The sequence below is a fragment of the Myodes glareolus genome, chromosome 9 (assembly GCF_982192425.1).
Source record: "Myodes glareolus chromosome 9, mMyoGla1.1, whole genome shotgun sequence".
In the NCBI taxonomy this organism is placed as follows: Eukaryota; Metazoa; Chordata; class Mammalia; order Rodentia; family Cricetidae; genus Myodes; species Myodes glareolus.
In genome coordinates this window covers 35,143,544-35,167,956 of record NC_142034.1, presented here as the reverse complement: position 1 = coordinate 35,167,956, position 24,413 = coordinate 35,143,544, and the positions used below count along the sequence as shown (strand labels likewise).

The window sequence follows — 24,413 nt, the reverse complement described above, 5'->3', positions numbered from 1 at the left end:
TTGTTTATATGGTGGATTATGTTGACAGATTTTTGTATGTTGAACCATCCCTGCATCTGTGGGATGAAGCCAACTTGGTCATGGTGGATGATGGTTCTAATGTGTTCTTGGATTTCATTTGCTAGTATTTTATTTAGTATTTTCGCATCCATGTTTATGAGTGAGATTGGTCTATAATTCTCTTTCTTAGTATTGTCTTTCTGTGGTTTGGGTTTCAAGGTATATGTAGTCTCATAAAAAGAGTTTGGCAATGTTCCCTCTGTTTCTATTGTGTGGAATAATTTGAGGAGTGTTGGTATTGGTTCTTCTTTGAAAGTCTTGTAGAATTCTGAGCTGAAACCATCTAGTCCTGGGCTTTTTTTGGTTGGGAGACTTTTGATGACTGTTTCTATTTCTTTAACTGTTATAGGTCTGTTTAATTTGTTATTTGGTCTTGATTTAATTTTGGTAAGTGATATTTATCCAGAAAGTTGTCCATTTCCTTTAAGTTTTCCAATTTTGTGGAGTACAGGTTTTCAAAATATGACCTGATGATCCTCTGTATTTCCTCCATGTCTGTGGTTATGTCCCCCTTTTCTTTTTTTTTAAAATTAAAATGTCCCCCTTTTCATTTCTGATTTTGTTAATTTGGATATTCTCTCTCTGCCTTTTGGTTATTTTGAATAAAGGTTTGTTTATTTTGTTGATTTTTCTCGAAGAATCAACTTTGTCGTATTGATTCTTTGTGTTGTTTTCTTTGCTTCTATTTTGTTGATTTCAGCTCTCAATTTATTTCCTGCCACCTCGTTCTCTTAGGTGAGTTTGCCTCTTTTTGTTCTAAAGTTTTCAAGTGTTCTGTTAATTCACTGTTATATGATTTTTTCCAGCTTCTGTATGTAGGCATTTAGTGCTATGAACTTGCCTCTAACACTGCCTTCATTGTGTCCCATAAATTTGGGTATGTTGTGTGGTCATTTTCATTGAACTTTAGGAAGTCTTTAATTTCCCCCTTCATTTCTTCCTTGACCCATTGATGACTCAGGTGAGCATTGTTTAATTTCAATTTGTTCATTGGTTTTCTGGTATTAGTATTGCTGTTGACTTCTAGTTTTAAAGCATGATGATCTGATAAGGTACCTTGGGTTATTCCAATTTTTTTGTATTTGTTGGGGTTTGTTTTGTTACCGAGTGTGTGGTCAATTTTTGAGAAGGTTCCATGAGGTGCTGAGAAGAAGGTATATTCTTTTCTGTTTGGATGAAATATTCTATAATGTGTCTGTTAAGTTCATTTGAGTCATAACATCTGTTAGTTCTCTTATTTCTCTGTTCATTTTTTGTCTGATTGACCCGTCCAGTGGTGAAAGGGGAGTGTTGAAGTCTCCCACTATTAGTGTGTGTGGTTTAATGTATCATTTAAGCTTTAGAAGTGTTTCTTTGACATCTGAGGGTGCCCTTGTATTTTGGGCATAGATGTTCAGTATTGAAATTTCCTCTTGATGGATTTTTTTCCTGTGACTAATACGAAATGTCCTTCTTTGTTTCTTTTGACTGATTTTAGCTTGAAGTCTATTTTGTTAGATATTAGGATAGCTACACCTGCTTGTTTCTTAGGTCCATTTGATTGGTATATTTTTTCCCAACCTTTTACTCTGAGACGATGTCTGTCTTTGAGGTTGAGATGAGTTTCTTGCATGTGGAAGAGGGGTGGATTCTGTTTTCGTATCCAATCTGTTAGCCTGTGACTTTTTATAGGTGAGTTGAGTCCATTTACATTAAGGGATATTAATAACCAGTGTTTGCCTTCTCCTGTTAATTTAATTTTCGTCGTTGATGATGTTAATTTGTGCATTTTTTTTCTTCTTTGGAATTTTCTGTAATGAGATCATCAATTCTCTGTGTTTTTGTTGGTGTAGCCATCTTCCTTAAGTTAGAGTTTTCCTTCTAATATTTTGTGTAGGGCTAGGTTTGTGGCTAGGTATTGGTGAAATCTAGATTTGTCATGGAATATCTTGTTTTTTCCTTCTATGGTGATCGACAGTTTTGTTGGGTATTATAGTAGTCTGGGCTGTCATCCGTGGTCTCTTAATGTCTGCATAATGCTTGACCATGACCTTCTTTCTGTCTTTCATTGTCTCCACTGACACATCAGGTGTAACTCTGATTGGTCTAACTTTATATGTTACTTGACCTTTTTCCTTTGCAGCTCTTAATATTCTTTCTTTACTCTGTATGTTTAGTGTTTTGATTATTATGTGGCGAGAGGACTTTTTTGGGGATCCAGTCTATTTGGTGTTCTGTAAGCTTTTTGTATCTTCATAGGCATATCCTTCTTTAGGTAGGGAAAGTTTACTTCTATGATTTTGTTTAATAAATTTTCTGTGCCTTTGAGTTGAACTTCTATACCTATTATTCTTAGATTTAGCCTTTTTATGGTGTCCCATATTTCATGGGTATTTTGGGTTAAGCTTTTGTTAGATTTAATGTTTTCTTTAACTGATGAGTCTGTTTCCTCTATTGTATCTTCAGCACTTGAGATTCTTTCTTCCATTTTTTGTATTCTGTTGTTCATGCTTGCATTTGTGGTTCCTGATCTTTTTCTCATGATTTCTGTTTCTATAATTCCTTCAGCTTGTGTTTTTTTTTTAATTTTTTCTATCTGTTTTCCAGTCCTGCATAGTTTCTTTTATATGTTTGAGTTCTTTTTCTTGGTTTTCCTTAAGTGATTTTCTGATATCTTCTAATTTTTTGTTTGTTTTTTTCCTCCATTTCTTTAAGGTAATTTCTCATTTCATCTTTGAGAATTTCAAACAATCTTTTGAGGTTATTTTTTAGATCCTTTTCTTCTAGTTCATTCATATTTGGTTGTTCAGGTCTTGCTTTTGTAGGGTCCTTAGGTTTTACTGGTATTGTGCTGCTCTTTGTGGTGTAGCATGTGATCTTACCTTTTCTACCCATCTTTTCCTCTAATAGGTGCGGTTGGGGCTGTCTAAGATTCTGTTGAATAATCTTCTAGGTGCCAGTGAATCCAAAGCTCAGATGGTTGTTCTTCGTGGTACAGTTAGTTTCACAGTTCTAGTTACCTCGTTGGTTATTCCTGTTCCTGGAGGTAGCTCAGTGCCCCTGTGCTTTGGTCTGCTCCCTTGGAGTTTGCTGTCTCAGGCCTACTTTGGCCTTGGCTGCTGGCTTTCATCTGTTTCTGTAAATCTTGGTCTGGATCTCCTCCTGCAGAAGTCTCTGGCTTGGAGTTGGACCTGTTGTGGTGGAGATCACTGGCTCTGGATCTGGTCACTGTGTCAATCCTGATCCACCCATGTCCCAGGACTGGGTTTGCTCCTGGCTTCTGCTCCTGGTGGTGCCTGTTCTCTGTGTCTTAGGTAACTGGTTCAGTCCCACTCCAGTTCTGGTGGAGATTGTAGACTCTGAGTCAGGTCGCTTGCTCAATCCTGGGCTGCCAGTGTCCCAGGACTGGGTTGGCTCCCAGGGCTGAATTTGTCCTGGCTTCTGCTCCCGGTGGAGCTTGTTTCCTCCGGCCCTCTCTGTCCTAGGAGTCTCGTTCCGTTGGAACTAGCTTTTGTAGGCCAGGATGACCTCAAACTCAGAGAGATCCTCTTGCCTCTGCCTTTTGTGTGCTGGGATTAAAGGTGTATGCCACCACTGCTCGGCTACGTTTGGTCTTTTCATGGTGTCTCATATTTCCTGGATCGTTTGTGTTAAACTTTTGTTAGATTTAATGTTTTCTTTGACAGATGAGTCTGTTTCCTCTATCGTATCTTCAACGCTTGAGATTCTCTCTTCCATCTCATACATTCTGCTCTTTATGCTTGCATTTATGGTTCCTGATCGTTTTCCCATATTTTTCCGTTTCCAGAATTTCCTCGGTTTGTGTGTTTGTTTTGTTTTGGTCTCTCAGTTTTCAAGTCTTGAATAGTTTCTTTCAACTATTTGATTGCTTTTTCTTGGTTTTCTTTAAGGGATGTGTTGATTTTTTTTTCCAATTTTTTGTTTATCTTTTTCTCTATTTCTTTGAATTTTTCATCTTTTCTTTAAGGATCTCAAACATTTTCCTAAAGCTATTTTTTAGGTCATGTTCTTCTGCTTCATCTGAATTGGGGTGTTCAAGTCTTGTTGTTGTAGAGCCAATAGTTTTTGGTGGTGCTGTGTTGCTCTTTGTGGTGTTGTGTTCTTACCTTGTCTACCCATCTTTTCCTCTGACTGGTGTAGTTGGGGCCATGTCTCTATTGACCACTCTTCCAGGTGCAAGTGGATCCAAGACTCAGGAGGTTGTTCCTCATGGTGGAGTTGGGGCTACGGTTCTAGTCACCCGGAGGACCACTCAGCATTCCCAGAGGTTGCTCGACACTTGCTGAGGTCCTTCTGCAATCTTGGATGTCATTCGGGTCTGCTCTCAAAGAGATCGGTGGCTTGGGCCAGCTCCGGCAGGTTACTTCCTGGTAATTCTACAGCTGTTTTCTTAAGGTGTGCTCTAAGACAGCTCCCCCATTTTTTTTACTTTTTTCAAGACAGGGTTTCTCTGTGTAACAGTCCTAACTGTCCTGGAACTAGCTCTTGTAGACCAGGATGACCTCGAACTCACAGAGATCCACCTGTCTCTGCCTCTCGAGTGCTGGGACCACCACCAAGGTGTGTGCCACCACCGCCAAGCTTAATACAGCTCTTAACTCCTGACTTGGGTTGCATATCTTTGTATTTATTTTATCCATCAAAACTCTGTATAGGCTTAATATTAATTGGACAATGCAGCTAAGGAAGATCTTCCTTCTTAACAATACATAGCTAAAATTGTTCAGTATATTGGGAAGTGTATGTATGAAATACTCATCATATACAGACTGTGGGGAATTCCCCACAGCAGCTAGGAAAAGAATGCAATTATCGCATTTAAAATTACAGGCAGAAGCAACAGATAATTTGGTGTCTGTATTTCTCATGAGCCTTGCAAATATGAGTTTTCCTCCACAGACAGAAGTTAATTTCTGGTGTGTTGATACCTCGAATATCAATTGTTATATCTAATAAATGATAATGGCACTAAGCACACATGATTGCTCATAGCCATCTATACTGAGATCTGGTTTGTCTTCTGGTGCAGGCATATGTGAAGACAGAACACCATATACATAATAAATAAATAAATATTAAAAATCCCAGCTCTTGTGAGGCAGAGACAGGCAGATCTCTGTGAGTTTGAGGCCAGCCTGGTCTATAGAAAACGTTCTAGGAAAGCCAGGGCTATACAGAGAAATCCTGTCTCGAAAACCACCCCCTCAGAAAAAGGCAAACAGAAAGAGCAGTTTAGATCCTAGAAATAGAAAGTGTAATTTTACACTGTCCAGTAAAGCTGGAAGGGGTAGGGGATATTGGCAAGCTGCACTGAATGAAATTAAAAAGCTCCAGATAGCAAGGGAAATAATGAGCAGAGGAAATAGACAAGAAAAAAATCCCTGCCAGCTGTATTATCTGACAGATTACGCTATAAAGAACTCCAAAGGTTAAACCCAAAAGAACCCAAATTATCCATGTATGGAGTGAACAAGTGAATTGAAAAGACCAATCTCCAAAGATGGAATACAGGATCCGGAGTAATGGCTCAGCGTTAAGAGCAGTTACTGCTCTTTCTGAGGGCTCTGGATCAATTTCCAGCACCCACATGGCAGGTCACAACTTCTGGAACTTCCAGGAGAATCTGAAGCTCTCTTCTGACTACACTAGTACCAGGCACACACATGGTGCATATACATACATGCAAGCAAAACATACACATACAGTAAAAATTTTAAAGATGAAATATAATGGCCAAGAAATATATGAAAAAGTGCTGAAGAGATGGCTCAGTGGGTAGAGGTATTTGCCAACAAGCCTGACGACCCGATTTGACCTAACGGGATCCACATGGTGGAAGGAGGTAACTGACTCTTACAAGTTATCCTCTCCTCTCCACATGTGTACCGCGGCATCCTAGCAATGCTCGCTGTACTCAACAGGGAAAATTAAAACTGCGGTGAGACCCCATCTCACTCAAATCAGAATGTCTATCATCAATAAAATAACAAGTGTTTACAAAGATGTGGGGGAACCAGGAATCTCTACTGCTTTTAGGGATATGGACTGATGTAGCCACATAGAAGCAGTGTGGTGACCTTGTGAACAAAAACGTGTGGGTCTGTGTATCTCTGGTTGGAAACCAGCAGGGGTGGTAGTGCCCACTTTTTAATCCTTTTACTTGGGAAACAGAGGCAGGTGGATCTCTTAGTTTGAGGCCAGGCTGTTCTACATAGCAAGTTCCAGGCCACACAGTGAGATCCATTTCTCTCTCTCTTCCTTCCTTCCTTCCTTCCTTCCTTCCTTCCTTCCTTCCTTCCTTCCTTCCTTCCTCCCTCCCTCCCTCCCTCCCTCCCTCCCTCCCTCTCTCTCTCTCTCTTTCTTTCTTTCTTTCTTTCTTTTCTTCCAGATCCATTTTCAAACAAAGGGTGGGAGACCAGTTTGAGCTTCATATGAGAGTCGAGGGCAATCTGAGCTGCATACTGGGGTGTTTCTCAAAAGCAAAATAGTTGGGTTCGGAGTTAACATGACACCAGTAAGAGGGTCACCCAAAATTCAAGGCTGTTCTTCCCTACATAGTGCATTCCAGGTAAGCCAAGGCCGTGGTCAGATAAGCATATGGGTACTATGTGTCCCTGGCCGGCCCGAAATTCATTGCAGAGATCAGGCTGGTGTCAGATTGTCAGAGCTCTAAGAGCCTTTGCTTTTGAAGTGCTGAGATTGAATGTTTGAGCCATCACTTCTGGCTATATTGAAGGATTTAAAATCAGCATGCAATAGACATAATTGCTACAATACAGTCTACATGCTGATTAATAAATGAATAGATAAAGAAAATGAGATATACATGCAAAGGGAAGTTTTAGTCAGTCTTAAAGAACTGTAAGCTGGGTGGGATGTAATGTCTATTCTCTTTGAGACAGATCTCTCTTACATAGTCCTGGGACTCACTATGTAGACCAGGCTGGCCTTAAACTCAGAGAGATCCACCCATCCACCCTCCCACTCCCCCAGGGCTGGGATTAAAGGCAAGCATCATCATGCCCAGCATTTATGTAATTTCAGCACATGAGAGATCAAGGCAGGAGGATTAGTAGCTCAAGGGCACCCTCATCTGTGTAGTGAGTTTGGGATTGGCTTGGGCTACATGAAACCTTGTTTCAAAAAAAACCATAAAATTACCATTTTCAGGGAAATGGATGAAGCTAGAGATCATCAAGTTGAGACTCAGAGAAACAGCTGGGTGGTGGTGACAAATGCCTTTAATCCCAGCACTAGGTAGGGAGACAGAAACAGGTGGATAGATATCTCTGTGGGTTTGAGGTCAGCCTGGTCTACAGAGAGAGTTCCAGGACAGGCTCAAAAGCTATGAAGAGGAACCCTGTCTCGAAAAACAAACAAATAAAACAACAAAGAGACTCAGAGAAATAGCACCTTTTTGTATATGGAAAGTAGAGGGAGATGATGAGGGAAGGCGGAACCAGGGGAAGGAGAGCCATAGGAGGGATTAATAGGAATAAAGTATTAATAGGAATAAAGTTCTAATAAATATGTATATGATTTCTTTTATGTGCTTTGCTTGCATGTATGTCTGTGTGAGGGTTACTGATCCCCTGGAACTATCAACTGTTAGCTGTCATGTGGATGCTAGAAATAGAACCTGGGTCTCTGCAGGAACAGCCATTGCTCTTAACCGCTGAGCCATGTCTGCAACCCCAAAATTGTATGTATTTTAAAATTATCATATACTTAGTTTGTATGCAACAAAAATAGTAAGCGTTTGAGTCTGGAGATTTTGGGCTGTTTTACAAATGGTTTCACTTTGTATCAAACCAGAGCTGGCCGTACACTTGGGAAATTGCACTTGCCTTAATTTCCCTAGTCCTCCACCATGCAGTTTCTTTCATCAGTGTTTCTTTGGTCACAGTACAGAATTTATTTAATAGAGTGTGTAGCCCTTGAACTGCCATTTTCCCGTCGTACTTTTTCGTTTTATTCGTCACGAAAGGACTCTGGCTTGGGTCAGGGGTCCAAGGCTGCGTGCGCCCGCGAACATCGGGCGGCTCCGGGGCGCCCCTGGCCTGGGGCAGACTGGGACTGACGGCAGCGCGGCTCGGCGCAGAGCCGGGTGTGGCCGCCGGTGACTCGCGACCCGACGCAGGCGGAAGTGGGACGGGGCGACAGAGAGTTGGCAGTCGATTGGCCGTTTAGCGATCGTATGCTAATTAGCGACAGTGCCTCTTTCTCGCAGACTTGGAGAACTGTAGCAACTGAAATGTCCCGTGGACTTGATAGCGGGCGATGTTCAGCGGGGAACGTGTCCCCGTTTGTGCAAATGCAGTGTGTCCGTAATAGCAGCGCCCAAGGGCAATGCGGCGAGCAGGTCGCGGAGCTCGCCGTGAGTAAGATGTGAGCTTGCTGGGTACAGTGTGTCGAGCTGGGCGGTGTGAGGTTAAGACTATACTTTCAGGGATCATTTCTATAGTTCGTTACTAGAGAAGTTTCTCTGACTGTGTAGAGCACCCGAGACCACGAGGACGAGACGTAGTGTTCCTTCCTGAGCGTGAAGCCGGCTCTAGGTGCTGCTTTTCCGCAGCTGCCTCTTGCCATTGATGATCGTTCTTCTCTCCCTTCTGGGAGGGTGAGAGGGAGGGAACGCAGTCTGAGTGGATTTCGGTTTACCAATTGTGATTACCAAAGACAGCTTTGATATTTGCGTTGTTTCTTTAGCCCATATTTTTCTTTTGTGATGTGGGCCAACTAGGATGTGATCTTTCTTGAGGTTCTTATTTTGTGCTTACCTACTTTAAGTTTTGCTTTAGGAATATGGAATAATAGGTCTTTTGCATTTGCAAGATTATCAGGAAGGTGACTATTACTAACTAGTAAGTGTTACGATAGCTTTGGGAAGTCATTCTGTACTGTTGTCCAGTTTTCAGTTCTCAGCACACTCAGGATGCTTTAAAATAAAGCAAAATTAGCTGACGCCTTACCGGATCAGTCACCCTGGAGTCACAAGATTTCCTGGAACTACAGATTGTTGTGAGTTTTCATGTGGTGCTGGGAATGGGTCCTCTGTAAGGGCAGTATCCTCTTGGATCCTTAACCTCTGAATCATATGCCCAGCCCCAAAGCAACGAAAAGTGGTTGGTTTGGCAGGGTCTTGCTATGATATGGATATGAAGCCTTTGACTGACCTGGAACTCTGTATGCAGGCCTTTGAAAGGCTCCCTTCCTTCCAGTTTATGGTGTAATGTTGAGTCACAATATGGGCTCTAGGAACCAAACTCCAACCCTCTGGAAAAGCATTCAGTGCTGTTAACCAATGAGCCATCTCTCCAGTCCCATAGAGCTTTTATTTTAAATAGACAAGTTCATTAAATAACAGAAAAATTAAAGATTTCTCCCTATGCAGTGTGCTGATACAGGCCTGTAATCACTTGGGAGGTGGATGTACCAGGTTTTTTCTTTGTTGGGCCACCAGCTAGCTCCCAAATAAAGACCAGAGACTTATTACTAGTTTTGACTGCTCACCCTAGCTTAGACACGTTTCTGGCTAGCTCTTTTAGCTTAAATTAACCTCTTTATCTACCTTTTATCTCAGGGCTTTTTTACCTTTTCTTACTTTCTTTTCTAGTCTGTCTGACTGCCAGCTGCTGGCTTCTGCCTCTGGGTGTCTCTCTCTTCTTTTTCTCTCATTCTTCCTTCCTTCTTGAGCCTAGATTTCTCCTCCTATTTATTCTTTCTACCTCATAGCCCTGCCTGTCCCTCTCCTGCCTAGCTATTGGCCATTCAGCCTTTTATTAGACCAGTCAGGCAAGGTGAAAGAAACGCAACATATCTTTAATAAGTAAACACATTCTTGCATCGTTAAATAATTGCAGCATAAACAAATGTAACACACCTTTACACAGTTAAAGTAATATTCTGCAGCATAAATGTAATACATCATTGCCTATGAAAAATAATATTCTACAACAGATAAAATAAGGTGGATTGGAGTTTAAGGTTTGTCTGGACTGTACAAGGTCCTGTTTCAAAAGTCAAAAAGCATGGGACTACAGAGATATCTCAGTGGTTAAGGGGGTTGAGAGTTTGGTTCCTAGCTCATAATCTCCTGTAACTACAGCTCCTGGGAATGTGTGTCCTCTTCTGACCTTCTCATGTACTTACCCACACATATATACATAAAATAAATTTTCCAAAAGTAAAACCACAAGAAGCAAAATTTTCTCTCAATATAAGTTTCAGCAGTCCCATTGCAGGATGGTTCTTGATATTTATATTGATTCTGTATTTGCTTTACAGGAATTTGTGTTGATGGAGTTAACAGCCTGGGCCAGTCGGCACTTTTTGTTGCAGCGTTATTGGGCCATATGAAATTAGTTGATGTTCTGGTGGATTATGGGTCAGATCCAAACCAGTAAGTATAATGATATTAATTTCTAAAAAACAAAGAATATGCATTAAAACACATTTATTTTTTTGAGACAGAGTCTTACTCTGCATCCTATGCTGTGTGAAACTTACTGTTTAGGCCAGGTTGTCCTTGATCCTTCCTTCAGCCTTCAGAGTGCTGGGATTACACCACCCAGCATTGCCTGATATCTCTCTCTCTCTCTCTCTCTCTCTCTCTCTCTCTCTCTCTCTCTCAGAAGATGGTGCCAGATCTCATTACAGATGGTTGTGAGCTACCATGTGGTTGTTGGTATTGAACCCAGGACTTCTGGAAGAGCAGCCAGTGCTCGTAACCTCGGAGCCATCTCTCCAGCCCGCCAGATTTTTCTAGTTGTAAATTAAAAGAATCTCAGTTTAATATTTGATACAAATTTTAATATGAAAGAACAGCAATGTAATGAATGACTCAGTAGCATATGAACGTCTCTTTAGGAAATCCTTGTCTCTCTCTAGGTAGTAACACTTGCTCACCTGAGCTATAATCCTTGACAGGGAATAAAAGGCAGGCACCTGCACAGTTCTCATTGAACAGAACTGTGAACACGCCTTTATGGGACTCCAGCTGACTTTTAAAGGAATCTCAGTATAGGAACAATCATACTTTTTCCTGTCTTACTTAAATAAGCCCTGTGTTATATACTCAAAAACTGTTCTGATGTTAACAGTTTGTATTGTTTCATAGAGAAAACTTGTAATCTTGTAAAAAAGATAATGATTCAGTTCTATATCCAGGGGTAGCAACATATGAACATTTTCTTGTCTTTCCTTCTAGATTTTTCCTAGTCTCACATCCATTTTGCTATATCCACTATATTGTGTAATTCCAAAGGCTTATCTGATAACTGCAGATACTACTCGCTTGGTTGGGATCCCCTGCAGTACTTAGGCAAAAGTGAACTTTTTCAGGTTCCTGCATTTATCTCTGTGTGGTTCATATTTAGAGCTAAGTTCTTTAAATATCAGATCATTTAAACTTTTTCAAGACAGGGTCTCACTATGTAGCAATGCAGACCTGGAACTATGCAGATGAGGCGTATGAGTGTTTGCTCGCATGTGTGCACACACTTGTTTATATACACACAGTTAAAAATAAAATGAAATCTGTGTTTAGTGTGCACACCTTCAACCCCAGCACTCAGGAGGCAGAGGCAGATGAATCTCTGTAAGTTTAATGCCAGTCTGGTCTGCATAGCAAGTTCTAGGACAGCCAGGGCTACACAGAGAAACTTTGTGTCAAAAAAGAGAAGGTGGAAAAGGAAGAGAAGAAAGAACTCTTTTAAAGTTGTCTTTATAAATCCATAAAGATGTAAAATTACTTGAAGGTTTTGTGGTTTCTTGCACAGGTCAGGTAAGTGTCTACCTCTGATCTCCAGCTCCAAAAACGACAAAGAACTTGAAAGGGCAGACATTGAGATACATAAACATTACAGGAACTAGTGGGCAGTGAAAGTCAAGAAGCTTTTTGTTTTTGTTTTTCGAGACAGGGTTCTCTGTGTAACAGTCCTAACTGTCCTGGAACTAGCTCTTGTAGACCAGGCTGGCCTCAAACTCACAGAGATCCGCCTGACTCTGCCTCCCAAGTGCTGGGATTAAAGGCGTGCGCCACCACTGCCCGGTGAAATTCAAGAATCTTATTTTGGGATTAAAACTTCTACATCGTTACAACACCAAGTGCCAAAATACTAAAATGATCTTAGTCAAAGAAAAGCATCTCATGAAAATTTACTTCAAATATTGCTAGACTAAACAAAATTTAGAATAAAAGGAGGTAGAAGTGTCTTTTTAACCTTAACAACTAAACCGACAAAAAGAGTTTAGCTAGTCATACAGCAATCGTAGGCGTTTTTTCTTTGAGACAGGAGTCTCTCTAAGTAGTCCTGGCTGTCCTTGAACTCACAGAGCTCCACCTGCCTCTGCTTCCCAAGTGCTAAGATTAAAGGTGTGTGCCACCACACCCAACTTCAGGTGCATTTTGATTCCCCTAACGCTTCCATTTTCTTATTTGGTCTAGTTTGGTGTCAGTAAACTATTACTCCTCTCTCAGCATTCATGGGAAATGAAAAACAATATCCTTTCCCCATACTCAGCTTTCCTACTAGTTGTAGGAGGAATAATTAGAGCAGGAATGTGTTTGATTAGGAATAATTAAACATTACACAGAACCACTGATCCCATCCAGACGCTGGGGTCCTGGCAGCCTCATTAACGTCACTCAAGAAACTTAGGAATTAAGCATACTTTCCTAATCCAAGGTTTGCAGATTATGACTTGTCAGTTGAGGTTAGTCTAAGAATAATTTTTAAAGAAAGATTTTATGTTTATCCCACATGTGAACTGGAGTTACAGGCACAAGGGTACTGAATCCACATTCTCTGGAAGAAGAACAACTGTTGAGCCATCTCTCCATTGAGTGTGTGTGTGGTTTTGTTTTGAGGTAGGGTCTCACTTTGTAGACCAGGCTTGCTTTGAACTCTTAACTTAACTGTCCTGCCTCCACCTTGCAAGTCCTGGAGTTATGGATGTGTATCTCCACGCCCACTCCAATTTTGATAGCTACATCAGTGCCCCATTGGCTAAATTATACTGGAGAACTATGCAGATGTTGAAAGGAAGTGTGCAGTGGCTGTCTCAGATGAAAGTTCTTCAATATAAGTAGAATGGTTTATATAACAGAAACTATTTCTTAAAAATTTTAATCTATTTTTAGTATGACTGTTTGGCCTGCCGCTTTCATGCCTTGTGCCTGTGGCAGTCAGAAGAGGTGTCAGTCCCCATTGAAACTGGAGTTCTGGGTGGTTGTGAGTCACCATGTGGGTGCAGGGAACTGAACCCATGTTCTCTGCAAGAGCAATGTGCATTCTTGGCATATTCTTTTGTTTTGTTTTGTTTTGTTTTGTTTTGTTTTTTTGAGACAGGGTTTCTCTGTGATTTTGGAGACTGTCTTGGAACTAGCTTTTGTAGACCAGGCTGGCCTCGAACTCACAGAGATCTGCCTGCCTCTGCCTCCCGAGTGCTGGGATTTAAGGCGTGCGCCATCACCACCCAGCAAGGCATATTCTTATTTAGACTTGTATATACACAGAAAAGGTCTAGAATACAGAACTTGTAATTTTTATTTGTAATTTTAATTAAAGCTTGTAATTTTAATTTAATTAAAGTCTGTAATTTTAATCGCCTCTGAGCAAGAAGACAAGTTGGAAAGGTTTTGTTTCTATTAAATTTTCTTTTTATTTCTGTTAAATTTTCTTAATGTTTTATTTTCCTTCTTCATTACTTTCTCTTACTTGCTTTTTCCGTTGTTTCCTTTTCAGTTAAAGGGATTGAGCTCTCCCATGTGATTCTTATGTGCACCTTGTTAAGAAAGCATGGCTAAGCCAGGCATTAGTGGCACAGGCCTTTAGTCTCAGCACTTGGGGGAGGGGAACAGAGGCAGATGAATCTCTGTGAGTTTGAGGCCAGCTTGATCTACAAGTGAGTTCCAAGAGAGCCAGGGCTACACAGAGAAACCCTGTCTTAGGGAGAAAAAAGAAAAAATAAAAAAGAAAGAAACCGTGACTATATACATTATATCCTCATTTTGTTGTGGACAAAGGCCATCCCTCATGCCTCAGCTAGTTTCCTAGCATTGGTGGAATTCTTGAGGAACAAATCCTTGACTGGACTGGTGATGCCAGTGTTGCTGGACTGTACCACTGAATTTGGTGCAGGCAGCAGAGCACTGGCTTCGTGGGAGGATGGTCTCTGTGCTAGTTAACCAGCCTGACCCCAAAATGCTGCAGACATGAAGAAAATGTTTCAGTAAAATTATTCCTAGGGGACAGTAAGGGAAGAACACAGCTTCAAATCCCTACCTGGGCGTGAAGCCCTTTTGATTCTTCATCTGTTTAGAGGATTGACATGAAGAGGGGATAAAATGATTAAAAAGAACGTGTGTAAAGCTCTTGCTGCCACAGATCAGGGTTTTCACAAACAATATTGTAATCTTCACTTCATCCCTAAAATGTACTGTCAATGACTGGAAGACCTTGAAACACTAAATCCTTCAGTGGAAGGAGGTTGTCATGGACACTCACTGTATTGCTTTCTGTTTCTAGCCGATGCTTTGATGGGAGCACCCCTGTCCATGCAGCAGCTTTTTCAGGCAACCAGTGGATCCTCAGTAAACTGCTGAATGCAGGGGGTGACCTTCGACTCCATGATGAGAAAGGTCGGAACCCACAGGCCTGGGCTTTGGCAGCAGGGAAGGATCGTAGCACCCAGGTAAACGTGGGCCTCCTTATCCAGCCATGCCAGTAAAAGAATTTAGACTAATAGGTAGGATCCCTGAGATCAGAACACACTTCATGGTAGTGTTAACCGGACATTAGAGACCTGAATTGAAACAAGTAAGTGCTTGTGGAGGCCAGAGATAGATGTCAGGTGTCTTTGCTTAATCACTCAACATCTTAATTTTTTTATCTTTTCAACTTTTTAAAAAATACTTATTTTTATTTACATTGGTGTTTTTGTCTGCACTTATATCTATGTGAGGGTGCCAATTCCCCTGGAACTGGAGTTACAGACATTTGTAAGCTGCCATGTGGGTCCTGGAAATTAGAGCCTGGGTCTTCTGGGAAGAGTAGCCAGTGTTCTTAATCACTGAACCATCTCTTCAGCCCCATCCTTTTAGATTTTAAAAGTATGTCTTTTCCTTTGTTGTTACTGTTTATTGTGTATTTATAATGTGTGTGTACCTTGGTGTGAATATGGAGGTCGGAGGACAACCTTCACAAGTTGGTTCTGCCGTGTGGGTGCTGGAAATCAAACCCAGGTCCTCTGGATGACTGAACAGCAAGTGCTTTTAACCACTGAGCCCTTTCTTCAGCCCTCCGTCTTTGCTTTTTGAGACAGGATCTTTCATTGAACCAGGCTAGTAGGCCTGACCAGTGAGCTTCTATGGTCTGCTTGTCTCCCGTCCCCTGATGTCCTCCACCCCCAGTGCCAGAATCACAGGCAACTTCTCATGTGGGTCCTGGGACTCTGAACTCAGGTCCTCATCCTTACATGGCAGGTACTTTACCAACTAAGCCACCTCCTTAACCCCGTGATATGTTTAATGCTTTATGTTTAATATGCTTAATGATATGTTTTGTTGTTTTAATAACATGTCAAATATAAAACAAAATAGCAGAGTGCCAGCGCCTCCTTGTATAGTTCCTGCCCTGCCTCTGGTTTTCACTCCCCTGCCTCAGCTTTATCATTCATTGTAGGACAGAACTGGAAGAAATGCTTGGCAGCAGGTTCTCTCCATGAAAACCTTCCATGTCTGTAGAAAATCACCAAGGCATTTCCCGTTGCAGAGATTTTCCTGTTGAGATCTCTCGGCTCCTCATCTGCATGTTGATTCCTGCATTCCCTGACAGTGTCAGCACTGAGTGTCTCCGTTGTGTGTTGCAGATGGTGGAGTTCATGCAGCGCTGCACTTCACACATGAAGGCTATTATCCAAGGCTTCTCCTATGACCTCCTAAAGAAGATAGACTCCCCTCAGCGCCTCATCTGCAGCCCACCCTGGTTTGGTAGCCTCATCCAGGGGTGAGCCCAGTCTTGATCCACTTCAGCTCTCCTGAAGGGAGCCTTGTGGGTCTTTAACAGCATAACAGGTTGAAGCAGGAAAGGGAAAGCCTGTCGCTGCTGAATCGCTAAAGGAGATAGGATCTATAGTATTTCCAAGAGCAGAATTAAAACACTCTTCCTTCTCCTCCTTCCTCCTTCCACCCACTTTTTTTCTAGCTTTTTGAGTCATGGTCTCTCTACATAGCCTTGATTGTCTTGGAATTCACTGTTCTGACCAAGCTGACTCAAACTCAGAAATCAGCCTGCCCACTTCTGAGTGCTTAGATTAAAGATGTGTGCCATCACACCTGGCAGCAGACTAGTTTTCATTCAGTCCGAGTTGAAACTGCTGAACCATCAGCTGAGCATCTGTTGCATGCCTGACACAGTGCCAACCTCTTAAAAACTAGAGAAATATAAGGCACTACTACTGTTTCCAGTCAAATTTGAGTTGATGGGACCCTGGTGTGCAGGTGGTTTGAGTGTGATAATGGGAAGACCAGTGGCTGGATGAGCAGCATTTATGTCTAGTCCTTGCAGATGTCCTCTGTCCTTTTGTGGGCTAGCAGATCTCCCTCCTTAGGCTGTGTTTTTCCCATCTGTAAAATGAAAAGTTGTAGAAGATATGCTTTAAGATTTTTTTAAAAAATATTTATATATTTATACAATATTCTATCTACATGCATGCCTAAAGAGGGCACCAGGCCTCATTACAGATGGTTGTGAGCCACCATGTGGTTGCTGGGAGTTGAACTCAGGACCTTTGGAAGAGCAGGCAATGCTCTTAACCGCTGAGCCATTTCTCCAGCCCCTATACTTTGAGATTCTTTCCAGCTCTGACCATTATTTGTGTCTGTTGATGCATGATGAATCACTTCTCAAATTTAACAACTTGAAGTATTATTTCTGATTTCACACATTTTCTATGGGTCAGGAATCAGAGAATGGGTTGAGGAGGTGCCATCATCTGAAGTCTTGCCTAAATGGGGGTTTATGACACACTAACATGGGCTGGCACATTATTGTTAGGGTTGGATCACGGGTGACTGATTGAATGTCCTCAAAGTTCCCCCGGAACCAGTGAACCAAGAGAGATCAGGACAAAAGTCAGGATAGATCTTACTTTGGTGGTGACTCATCATGTCTTATTTAGTATGTGTGTACGTGTGTGTGTGTGTGCGCGCGCAAATGCCATCATGTATGAGTGAAGATCAAAGGACAACCTGTGGGAGTCCATTCTTTCCCCATCATGTGGACCTTGGAGATCAAACTCTGGTCATCAAACTCAGTGGCAATCATCTTTATCCATTGAGCCGTCCTTCCTCCGCTCAAGTAACTGATTCCATTATTTCTGCAATATCCTACTGAATTAACAGAGCGGCCTGAAATGAAATGTGAGGGTGAGAATCACAGGTCCTTCCTCAGAGGGTGTCTATTACACCGTCTTCATTTTGTAATAAAAAGTCAATTAGTTATGTTCATTTGATTATACATGTACTAAGGTTGGAATACAGAGAAAATTACCATGGCCCCTGTGCTGAGATAGTGAAGTGTTTGCTATTTTTCTGTGTGGCTGTTGGCAGGAAGAAGACAGAGCCATTCACCTCAGTGCCAGTTTGCTGCCGCTGTGTGCCATCACTGCCTGTCGATAACCACTGTCCTTTGTCATTCCTACTCCCATAACTCAGGCTGGCCTCCAGTTTGCTATTTGGCAGAAGATAGCCTTGAACTCTGGATCCTCTGTTTTCACCTCCCAAGGATCGGGGCTACAGACATGTACAACTTTGCCCAGGCTGGCCTTAAACTCACTAGCTCAGGATGGCTACAAACTTGAGTTCCTCTTGCCTCAGCCTCTCAGATGTTAGAATTACAGTGTGTACTACCACTCTCAGCTGCCCAAAGTCTTTCCTCCATGTTTTGTGACAAGGTCTCAGATAGCCTCCTTGGCTGGTCTCAAACTTGATATATGACTAAGGATGACCTTAAACTCTGGATCTTCTGCTTCTATCTCCTAAGTGTTGGGATTACAAATTCTGTAGCCTGTGCTGACTTGGATCTTTTTGTGTAGCCTGGGTTAGCCTCAAAGCATCCATGGGTCTCTTACTTTAGCCTATTAGGTGTTGGGATTATACGCATACACTAGCTTGCTTGTCCCCAAGGTCTTTAAGGTAACCCTCTTTAATAATAATATAAAAAGATAGGACACAGGATAGGCATGGTGGTGCACGCCTTTAGTCCCAGCACTTGCGAGGCAGAAGCAGGGGATCTCTGTGAGTTTGAGGCTGGCCAGAGAGTTTCAGGACAGCCAGGCTACACAGAGAAACCCTGTCTCAGAAAGAAAAGAAAAATAATTGTTTGGTGGCTGGAGAGATGGCTCAGTGGTTAAAAAGCACTGGTTGCTCTTGTAGAGGACCCTAATTTTATTCTCTGGATACAGATGGCAGCCAACAACTGCCGTGACTCTAGACATATATGCAGGCAAAGCACCCATACACCTAAAAAATAAATTAAAAAATTTAAAAAGATAGGACTCAGCATGGTATGATGGCACATACCTTGAACCCTAGCACTCAGGAGGCAAAGGTAAGCAGATCTGAGTTCAAGGCCAGCCTGGTCTACAGAACAGAGTTCCAGGACAGCTAAGGCTACACAGAGAAACCCTGTCTCAAAAAGAAAAAAAAACTTTTTCATTTTTTTCCTTCCTTCCTTCCTTCCTTCCTTCCTTCCTTCCTTCCTTTTTTCTTCTTGTTAACTCGGGGTCTCATACTTAGCCCCTTCTGTTCTCCAACCCATAGCAGTCCACTTGTCTTGGCTTCCCAAGGGTCAGGGTTCCAGATGTGAGCATCCTGCCTGGCAAGCGATTATACTCTCAACAAGAAGTCAAGCGTGGAACGATGCGCAAGTTGTAACCTTTGTAGAGCTACTAGGCAGGAGAAAGGAAACAAAAAGGGCTATTTGCATCCAGGTATTTCTTCTTGGGCACCATATTGAACATAATGCATGTCTGTGTCAGCTTCCTCTAGCATAATCCATGCCCCACAATATCCTTTCTAAAGCAGAGAGAAAAACATCACTATTTTCTTTTTTCCTCTTTTATGTCTCCCCCAGTGAAGTTGCAGAGTTCTTCCCAACTTGCCTGTCCTGTTCTTTTGTTTAGTTTGTTTTGTTTTTTCAAACTTCAACAAATTGTCCTTGAGTTTTCTTCTGAATTTTCTTTTTTAAAAATATTTATTTATTTATTATGTATACAATTTTCTGCCTGCAGGCAGATCTCATTACAGATGGTTGTGAGCTACCAGCTGATTGCTGGGTATTGAACTCAGAAACTTTGGAAGAGCAGGCAATGCTCTCTTAACCTCTGAGCCATCTCTCCAGCCCCAACTTTTAATTTTTTTATAATTTATTTAACTTTATTTTGTGTGCATTGGTGTAAAGGTGTCAAATCCCCTGGAACCGGGGGGATATGGGGATTGAATCTGGGTCCTTTGGAAAAGCAGTCAGTGCTCTTAGTTGCTGAAAGAATTTTCTTTTAAGTTCTTTTTTTTTTCAAATTATTTATTTATTATGTATGCAATGTTCTGTCTGCATGTATGCCTGCCCACCAGAAGAGGGCACCAGGTCTTATAGATGGTTGTGAGCCACCCATGTGGTTGCTGGGAATTGAACTCAGGTCCTCTGGAAGAGCAGCCAGTGCTCTTAACCTCTGAGCCATCTCTCCAGTCCTCTTTTAAGTTCTTATGTCTACCAAACTAATACTTCCAAAAGACCCTGTGCTCCTCAGTGCCAGCACTTGAGGAGTGGGTAGAAGATCTCAGCCTGGGCTACATAAAAAGACCTGACAAAGAAAAAAAAGTCAGTAGTGCAAAGACAGCTGCCTTAGCTTGTTTTCTGCTTCTGTGATAAGTGTCATAACAAAATCAGTTTGATGAGGAAGTGGTTATCTGGTTTATGCTTCCTGGTCTCAGTCCGTCACGGAGGAACATCATGGCAGGAGCTCCAACAGGAGCAGAGGCAGAGGCAGGCACCAGGGAGGAACACTGTTTACTTGCTTGTTCCCAGTGGCTTATTCAGCTTCACTTCTTACACAGTGCAGGCCACTTTCCTAGGAATGGCTCTACCCATAGTGGGCTGGGCCCTCCTGTATCAGTTAGCAATTGAGAAATGACCCACAGCCGGGTGATAGTGGCACACACCTTTAATCCCAGCATTCGGGTGGCAGAGGCAGACAGATCTCTGAGTTTGCGGCTAGCTTGGTCTACAGGTTCTAGGACAGTCAGAGCTACACAGAGAAACCCTGTCTTGAACCACCACCACCCCCAACTCAAAAAGTAAGAAATGACCCACAGGCCTGGTCACAGGCCAGTCTGGTCTGGAGAGGTCTTTAATTGATGGTTCTGTTTACAAGTGACTCTAGGTTTGTGGTGGGTTGATGGCTGAAGCCGACAATGATAACAATTACACAGTCTTGAAACCTTGGGTTAGTTGCGTCCCTTTGGATATGAATAATAAATTCTTACTTTTTCCCTTTTAAATGTTTCTAGGAGTCCAAATAGTTCTCCTAACCGACAGCTGAAACCTGGAATCATTTCTGCCCAAAATATCTACAGCTTTGGCTTTGGGAAGGTAAGAGGTTGCTACTCATAGTCGAGGTTTGCTGGTCTACCTAGAGAATCATACGACCACATCTCTCCACCTTACTCAACTCTTCTCTTTTTTGGGCATGGGGTTTGAGGTAGGCCCTCAAACTTAGAGCAGTCCTGCGTCAGCTTCCCATTATTGGGATTGCAGGTGCAAACTACCCTATTCAGAGGTACTATTTGTCCTCAAAACATTACTCAATTCATTAAAAGCATTTCAGATACACTCATTAAACCTGTGGGAGGCAAGATCATTGGGGGGCAACCCCATAGAGCTGGAACAGTTTTCTGTCTCTTTATTAAGGGAGAGGGTCTGGGGCCTTTATGAGAAAGTTCTAAGTGCTCTTGCATCCTAAGCAAGTGCTTCGTCACTGAATTGTATGTGATCCCAGCCCTCGATTTCTCCCTCCTAGCCTCAGAGTATTTTTTCTCCTTTGCTCTTTTTTATGGTAGGAAAGATATTTCTTAGTGTTCCTGTCTTTACTGATTAATGATAAACACCATATAGAAATCATTGGAATGACTTTGGAAAGATAGGAAGTGGGTAGAACGTGATTTCCACTAGGGAACATTGGTGGGTGAATAAATTCTCTTTGCTTTTCTAGTCTCTACTGTTCTACCAAGGTGCTTGGGATGAGGGTGGAGGCGAAAAGAATTCTGGCTTTTTCCCTTCCTGTTGATGGGGGGTGAACCCAGGACCTTTAGCATGATATGCAGATACTTTACTATGTTGTATCCGCAACACAGGTATGTTCACTTTTGCTGTACCTAGGCCTCAATTCTGGAGAGGTCACAATAGGTCTCTGTCTTTGCTACATTTCTTTTTTAAAATAGTTTATTTTTATTTATTTATTTTTTCTTTTCTGAGGCAGGGTTTTTCTGTAGCTTTTGGAGCCTGTCCTGGAACTAACTCTGTGAACCAGGCTGGCCTCGAACTCACAGGGATTCACCTGCCTCTGCCTCCCGAGTGCTGGGATTAAAGGCATGTGCCACCACTGCCTGTTTGCCACATTTCTATTGCCATGACAAAACAGCATAATCCAGGCAACTTAGAAAAGAAAGCATTTTATTTGGGGGCTCATGGTTCCTAAAGCTTAGAGTCCATGACCCTTATGGTAGGGAGCATGGCATCTGGCAGGTGGGCATGCTGCAAGAGCGCTGAGAGCTTACATGTGGCCCACAAGCACAAGAAAACTGAGAGAGCTAACTGGGAATGGAGTGAGATTTTGAAACCTCAGAGCCTACCCCTAGTGAGTGACACACCTCCTCCAACAAGACTACATCTCCTAATCCTTTCCAAATAGCTCCAGTAACTGGGGACCAAACATCATTCTCATTCAGACTACCACAATCCCCTTAGTCCCAGTCATATCACTACAGGCAAGATGTCGGACTTCTGTCTGTGAACCACCTCAGTAAAAGGGTAAGAATATTACAAGATTCAAAATAGTATAAAGTCAGTTGTGGATCATGTAGGATCATGCCTATGACCCTACCCTTTAGAAGGATGTGTCATTGTAAAAAGAAAGGCCAGAAGTTACATGAGATGGCACATTCCTGTAATCCCAGTACTCCAGAGGTCGAGGCAGGGAGATCATGCGTTTGAAGTCTATGTGAGCTACATATTGAGATCTTACTAAAAAACAAGTAGTGCAACTGGGTATGGTAGTGCACACTTTTAAGCCCAACACTTGGAAGGCAGGCAGGCTGACTGATCTCTACGAGTTTGTGGCCAGTCTGGGCTACATGATAAGACCATGTCTCAAAAATCAATCAAACACCACCAACTAAGATAGTACATAGGTGTATTTACTAAGTAAGGAGCAGCTCTACGCTAAAGTGACAAGATTCTGCAGGCATTTTGCTTTCCCATTTTTTCCTCCCATTTTGAAGCTATTCCTTGGTTTCAGTTTTATCTCACTCCAGGGATGCAGCTCACCTATCCAGGATCTCTTCCAGTAATTGGAGAAAAGGAAGTGATTCAAGCTGATGATGAGCCTACCTTCTCTTTCTTCAGTGGCCCCTACATGGTCATGACCAAGTAAGTGGGAATGGCCAGTGTCCCCTGGGAAGAGTAGCATCCTGTGGATTGATAGCTTCTTCTCAAACAGAACTCATAGGTGTAAATTAGGGTTTCTCACTCTGCACATTTTTGACCAGATGATTCTTTGCTGTGGTCAGACCCGTGCTTTGTAGGATGTTCAGGAATGAGCCTAATCTCTGCCCACTGGGTCTTTAGCAAGACCATGGCCCCCTTGGTTGTGACAAGCAGACTGTCTATAGACACTATGAATTAGCTGCTCTCCAGAGAACAGCTGCTCTGAAATGGTCTCCTTTCAGTGTTGCTAACCTTTCTTCTTTCTAAAGAGTTAGAGGCAGTAAGATGGCGATTATCTAATCACTAGTCAAATCCAGGGATGGTGGCAGTAACAGGATTTGGATATGACAGAAGCCTTTTGGATGCGTTCACTCCTCAGAGACCCAGGCCTTGCAGGGTCAGAAAAGCTATCCTGACTTTCAGAACCTGGATGCTTCTTTCTTCCTCCAAAGAAACACACATCTAAAAAGCCTCTGGTGGCCCCCGCAAGGCCCCTTGTCCCCTTGTTTTTCTACTTATGCTGTGGATTTATTGTCAGGCCATTCCTCTACCTCATCACTGTGGCTCCTGTCTGTCCTAACAGCCTCGTAACTACTCTCTGTTCTCTGATCACCACTGCCCTATCCACTACCACACTGCCGTCACCACTAACAGAAAAACCTTATCAGATCACTCTCTTCCCTTGAATCCTTCCGTGACTTTTGCCTCTCGCTTAATCCTCCAGGTTGCTTTAAACCCGGGAAGGTGGTAGGAGCGAGGATCCAGCCTCTTAAGGGATGGTAGAGATGCTGTGCGAGCCTGGTTTCTGGGTCTGTGGGAAGGAAACCTGGCTCACTGAAGCAGTGGCTGCTCAACCCCTCCTTGCACTATTTCCGCCTCTTTTAGCCTTGTGTGGAACAGGAGCAGAGTCACAGTGAAGGAATTGAACCTCCCCACCCACCCTCATTGTAGCAGACTGAGATTGGCCGATTTGTTGATTGCTGAACAGGAGCACAGCAGGTAAGAAGGAGAACCAAGAACAAGACCCATTACAGGGCATACCTTTAATCCCAGAACTCTAGAGTTCAAGGCCAGCCTGGTCTACAAAGTGAGTTCCAGGACAGCCAGGGCTTCCTGACAACAACGTTTATGAAGAGAAAGAGAAAGAGAAAGAGGGACTAATGAATAGTATGAGGAATGTGGATTGTGATGGTAAGGGGCTCAGCTCTGTCAACTGTTTGATAACCCACGTCTTCAGGGGAACAGGCTCCAGGACCATTTGATTTTTCTGCTGTGGCCCCCGAGGCCTGCTCCATTTAGGAACCTGTACCCATCTGAAGAGCAAATGACTGTCCTGCTTTCATAGAGCATAGCACTCAATGAGAACTACATCTTGACTACTGAGGACATGAATCTCAGTTCCAAAGGCTTCCTGAAGTTCTAGAGTTAATGTTATTTAGGTCTTGGTGAGTCAGACACTGGATTCATGATTTCATATCAGCTAGCTCCTGAATAAATCCTTGTTTTGAAGAAGCTAGCCTGAATGACCTACACAGGTAGGTAGGCATGGTGTGTGCTTTGACGTGAGGCTGAGTAGGTATGTGACTT

At 42.5% G+C, this 24,413-nt stretch overlaps 1 protein-coding gene and 1 non-coding gene across 9 annotated transcripts in view; both read left to right on the top strand.

Moving 5' to 3' along the window:
* Positions 1–24,413, top strand: part of Tex14 (testis expressed 14, intercellular bridge forming factor) — a 156,025-nt gene that overhangs the window by 64,139 nt on the left and 67,473 nt on the right. For 5 of the 8 annotated variants that reach the window (XM_087910138.1, XM_087910134.1, XM_087910133.1 and 2 more), the window contains exons 3-8: positions 10,348–10,462; positions 14,592–14,757; positions 15,934–16,070; positions 20,633–20,714; positions 22,639–22,769; positions 23,712–23,825. In XM_087910138.1, coding sequence (XP_087766264.1) covers positions 10,348–10,462; positions 14,592–14,757; positions 15,934–16,070; positions 20,633–20,714; positions 22,639–22,769; positions 23,712–23,825 — 745 coding nt within the window. Of the gene's footprint in view, positions 1–8,300; positions 8,449–8,505; positions 9,082–10,347; positions 10,463–14,591; positions 14,758–15,933; positions 16,071–20,632; positions 20,715–22,638; positions 22,770–23,711; positions 23,826–24,413 lie in introns of those variants that run through there. The other 3 variants (XM_087910136.1, XM_087910137.1, XM_085695623.2) reach the window with 3 other exon arrangements.
* Positions 8,494–8,710, top strand: LOC148120815 (small nucleolar RNA U3). Its single transcript, XR_015738958.1, has one exon. It is a non-coding gene; the product is annotated as a small nucleolar RNA U3 (small nucleolar RNA).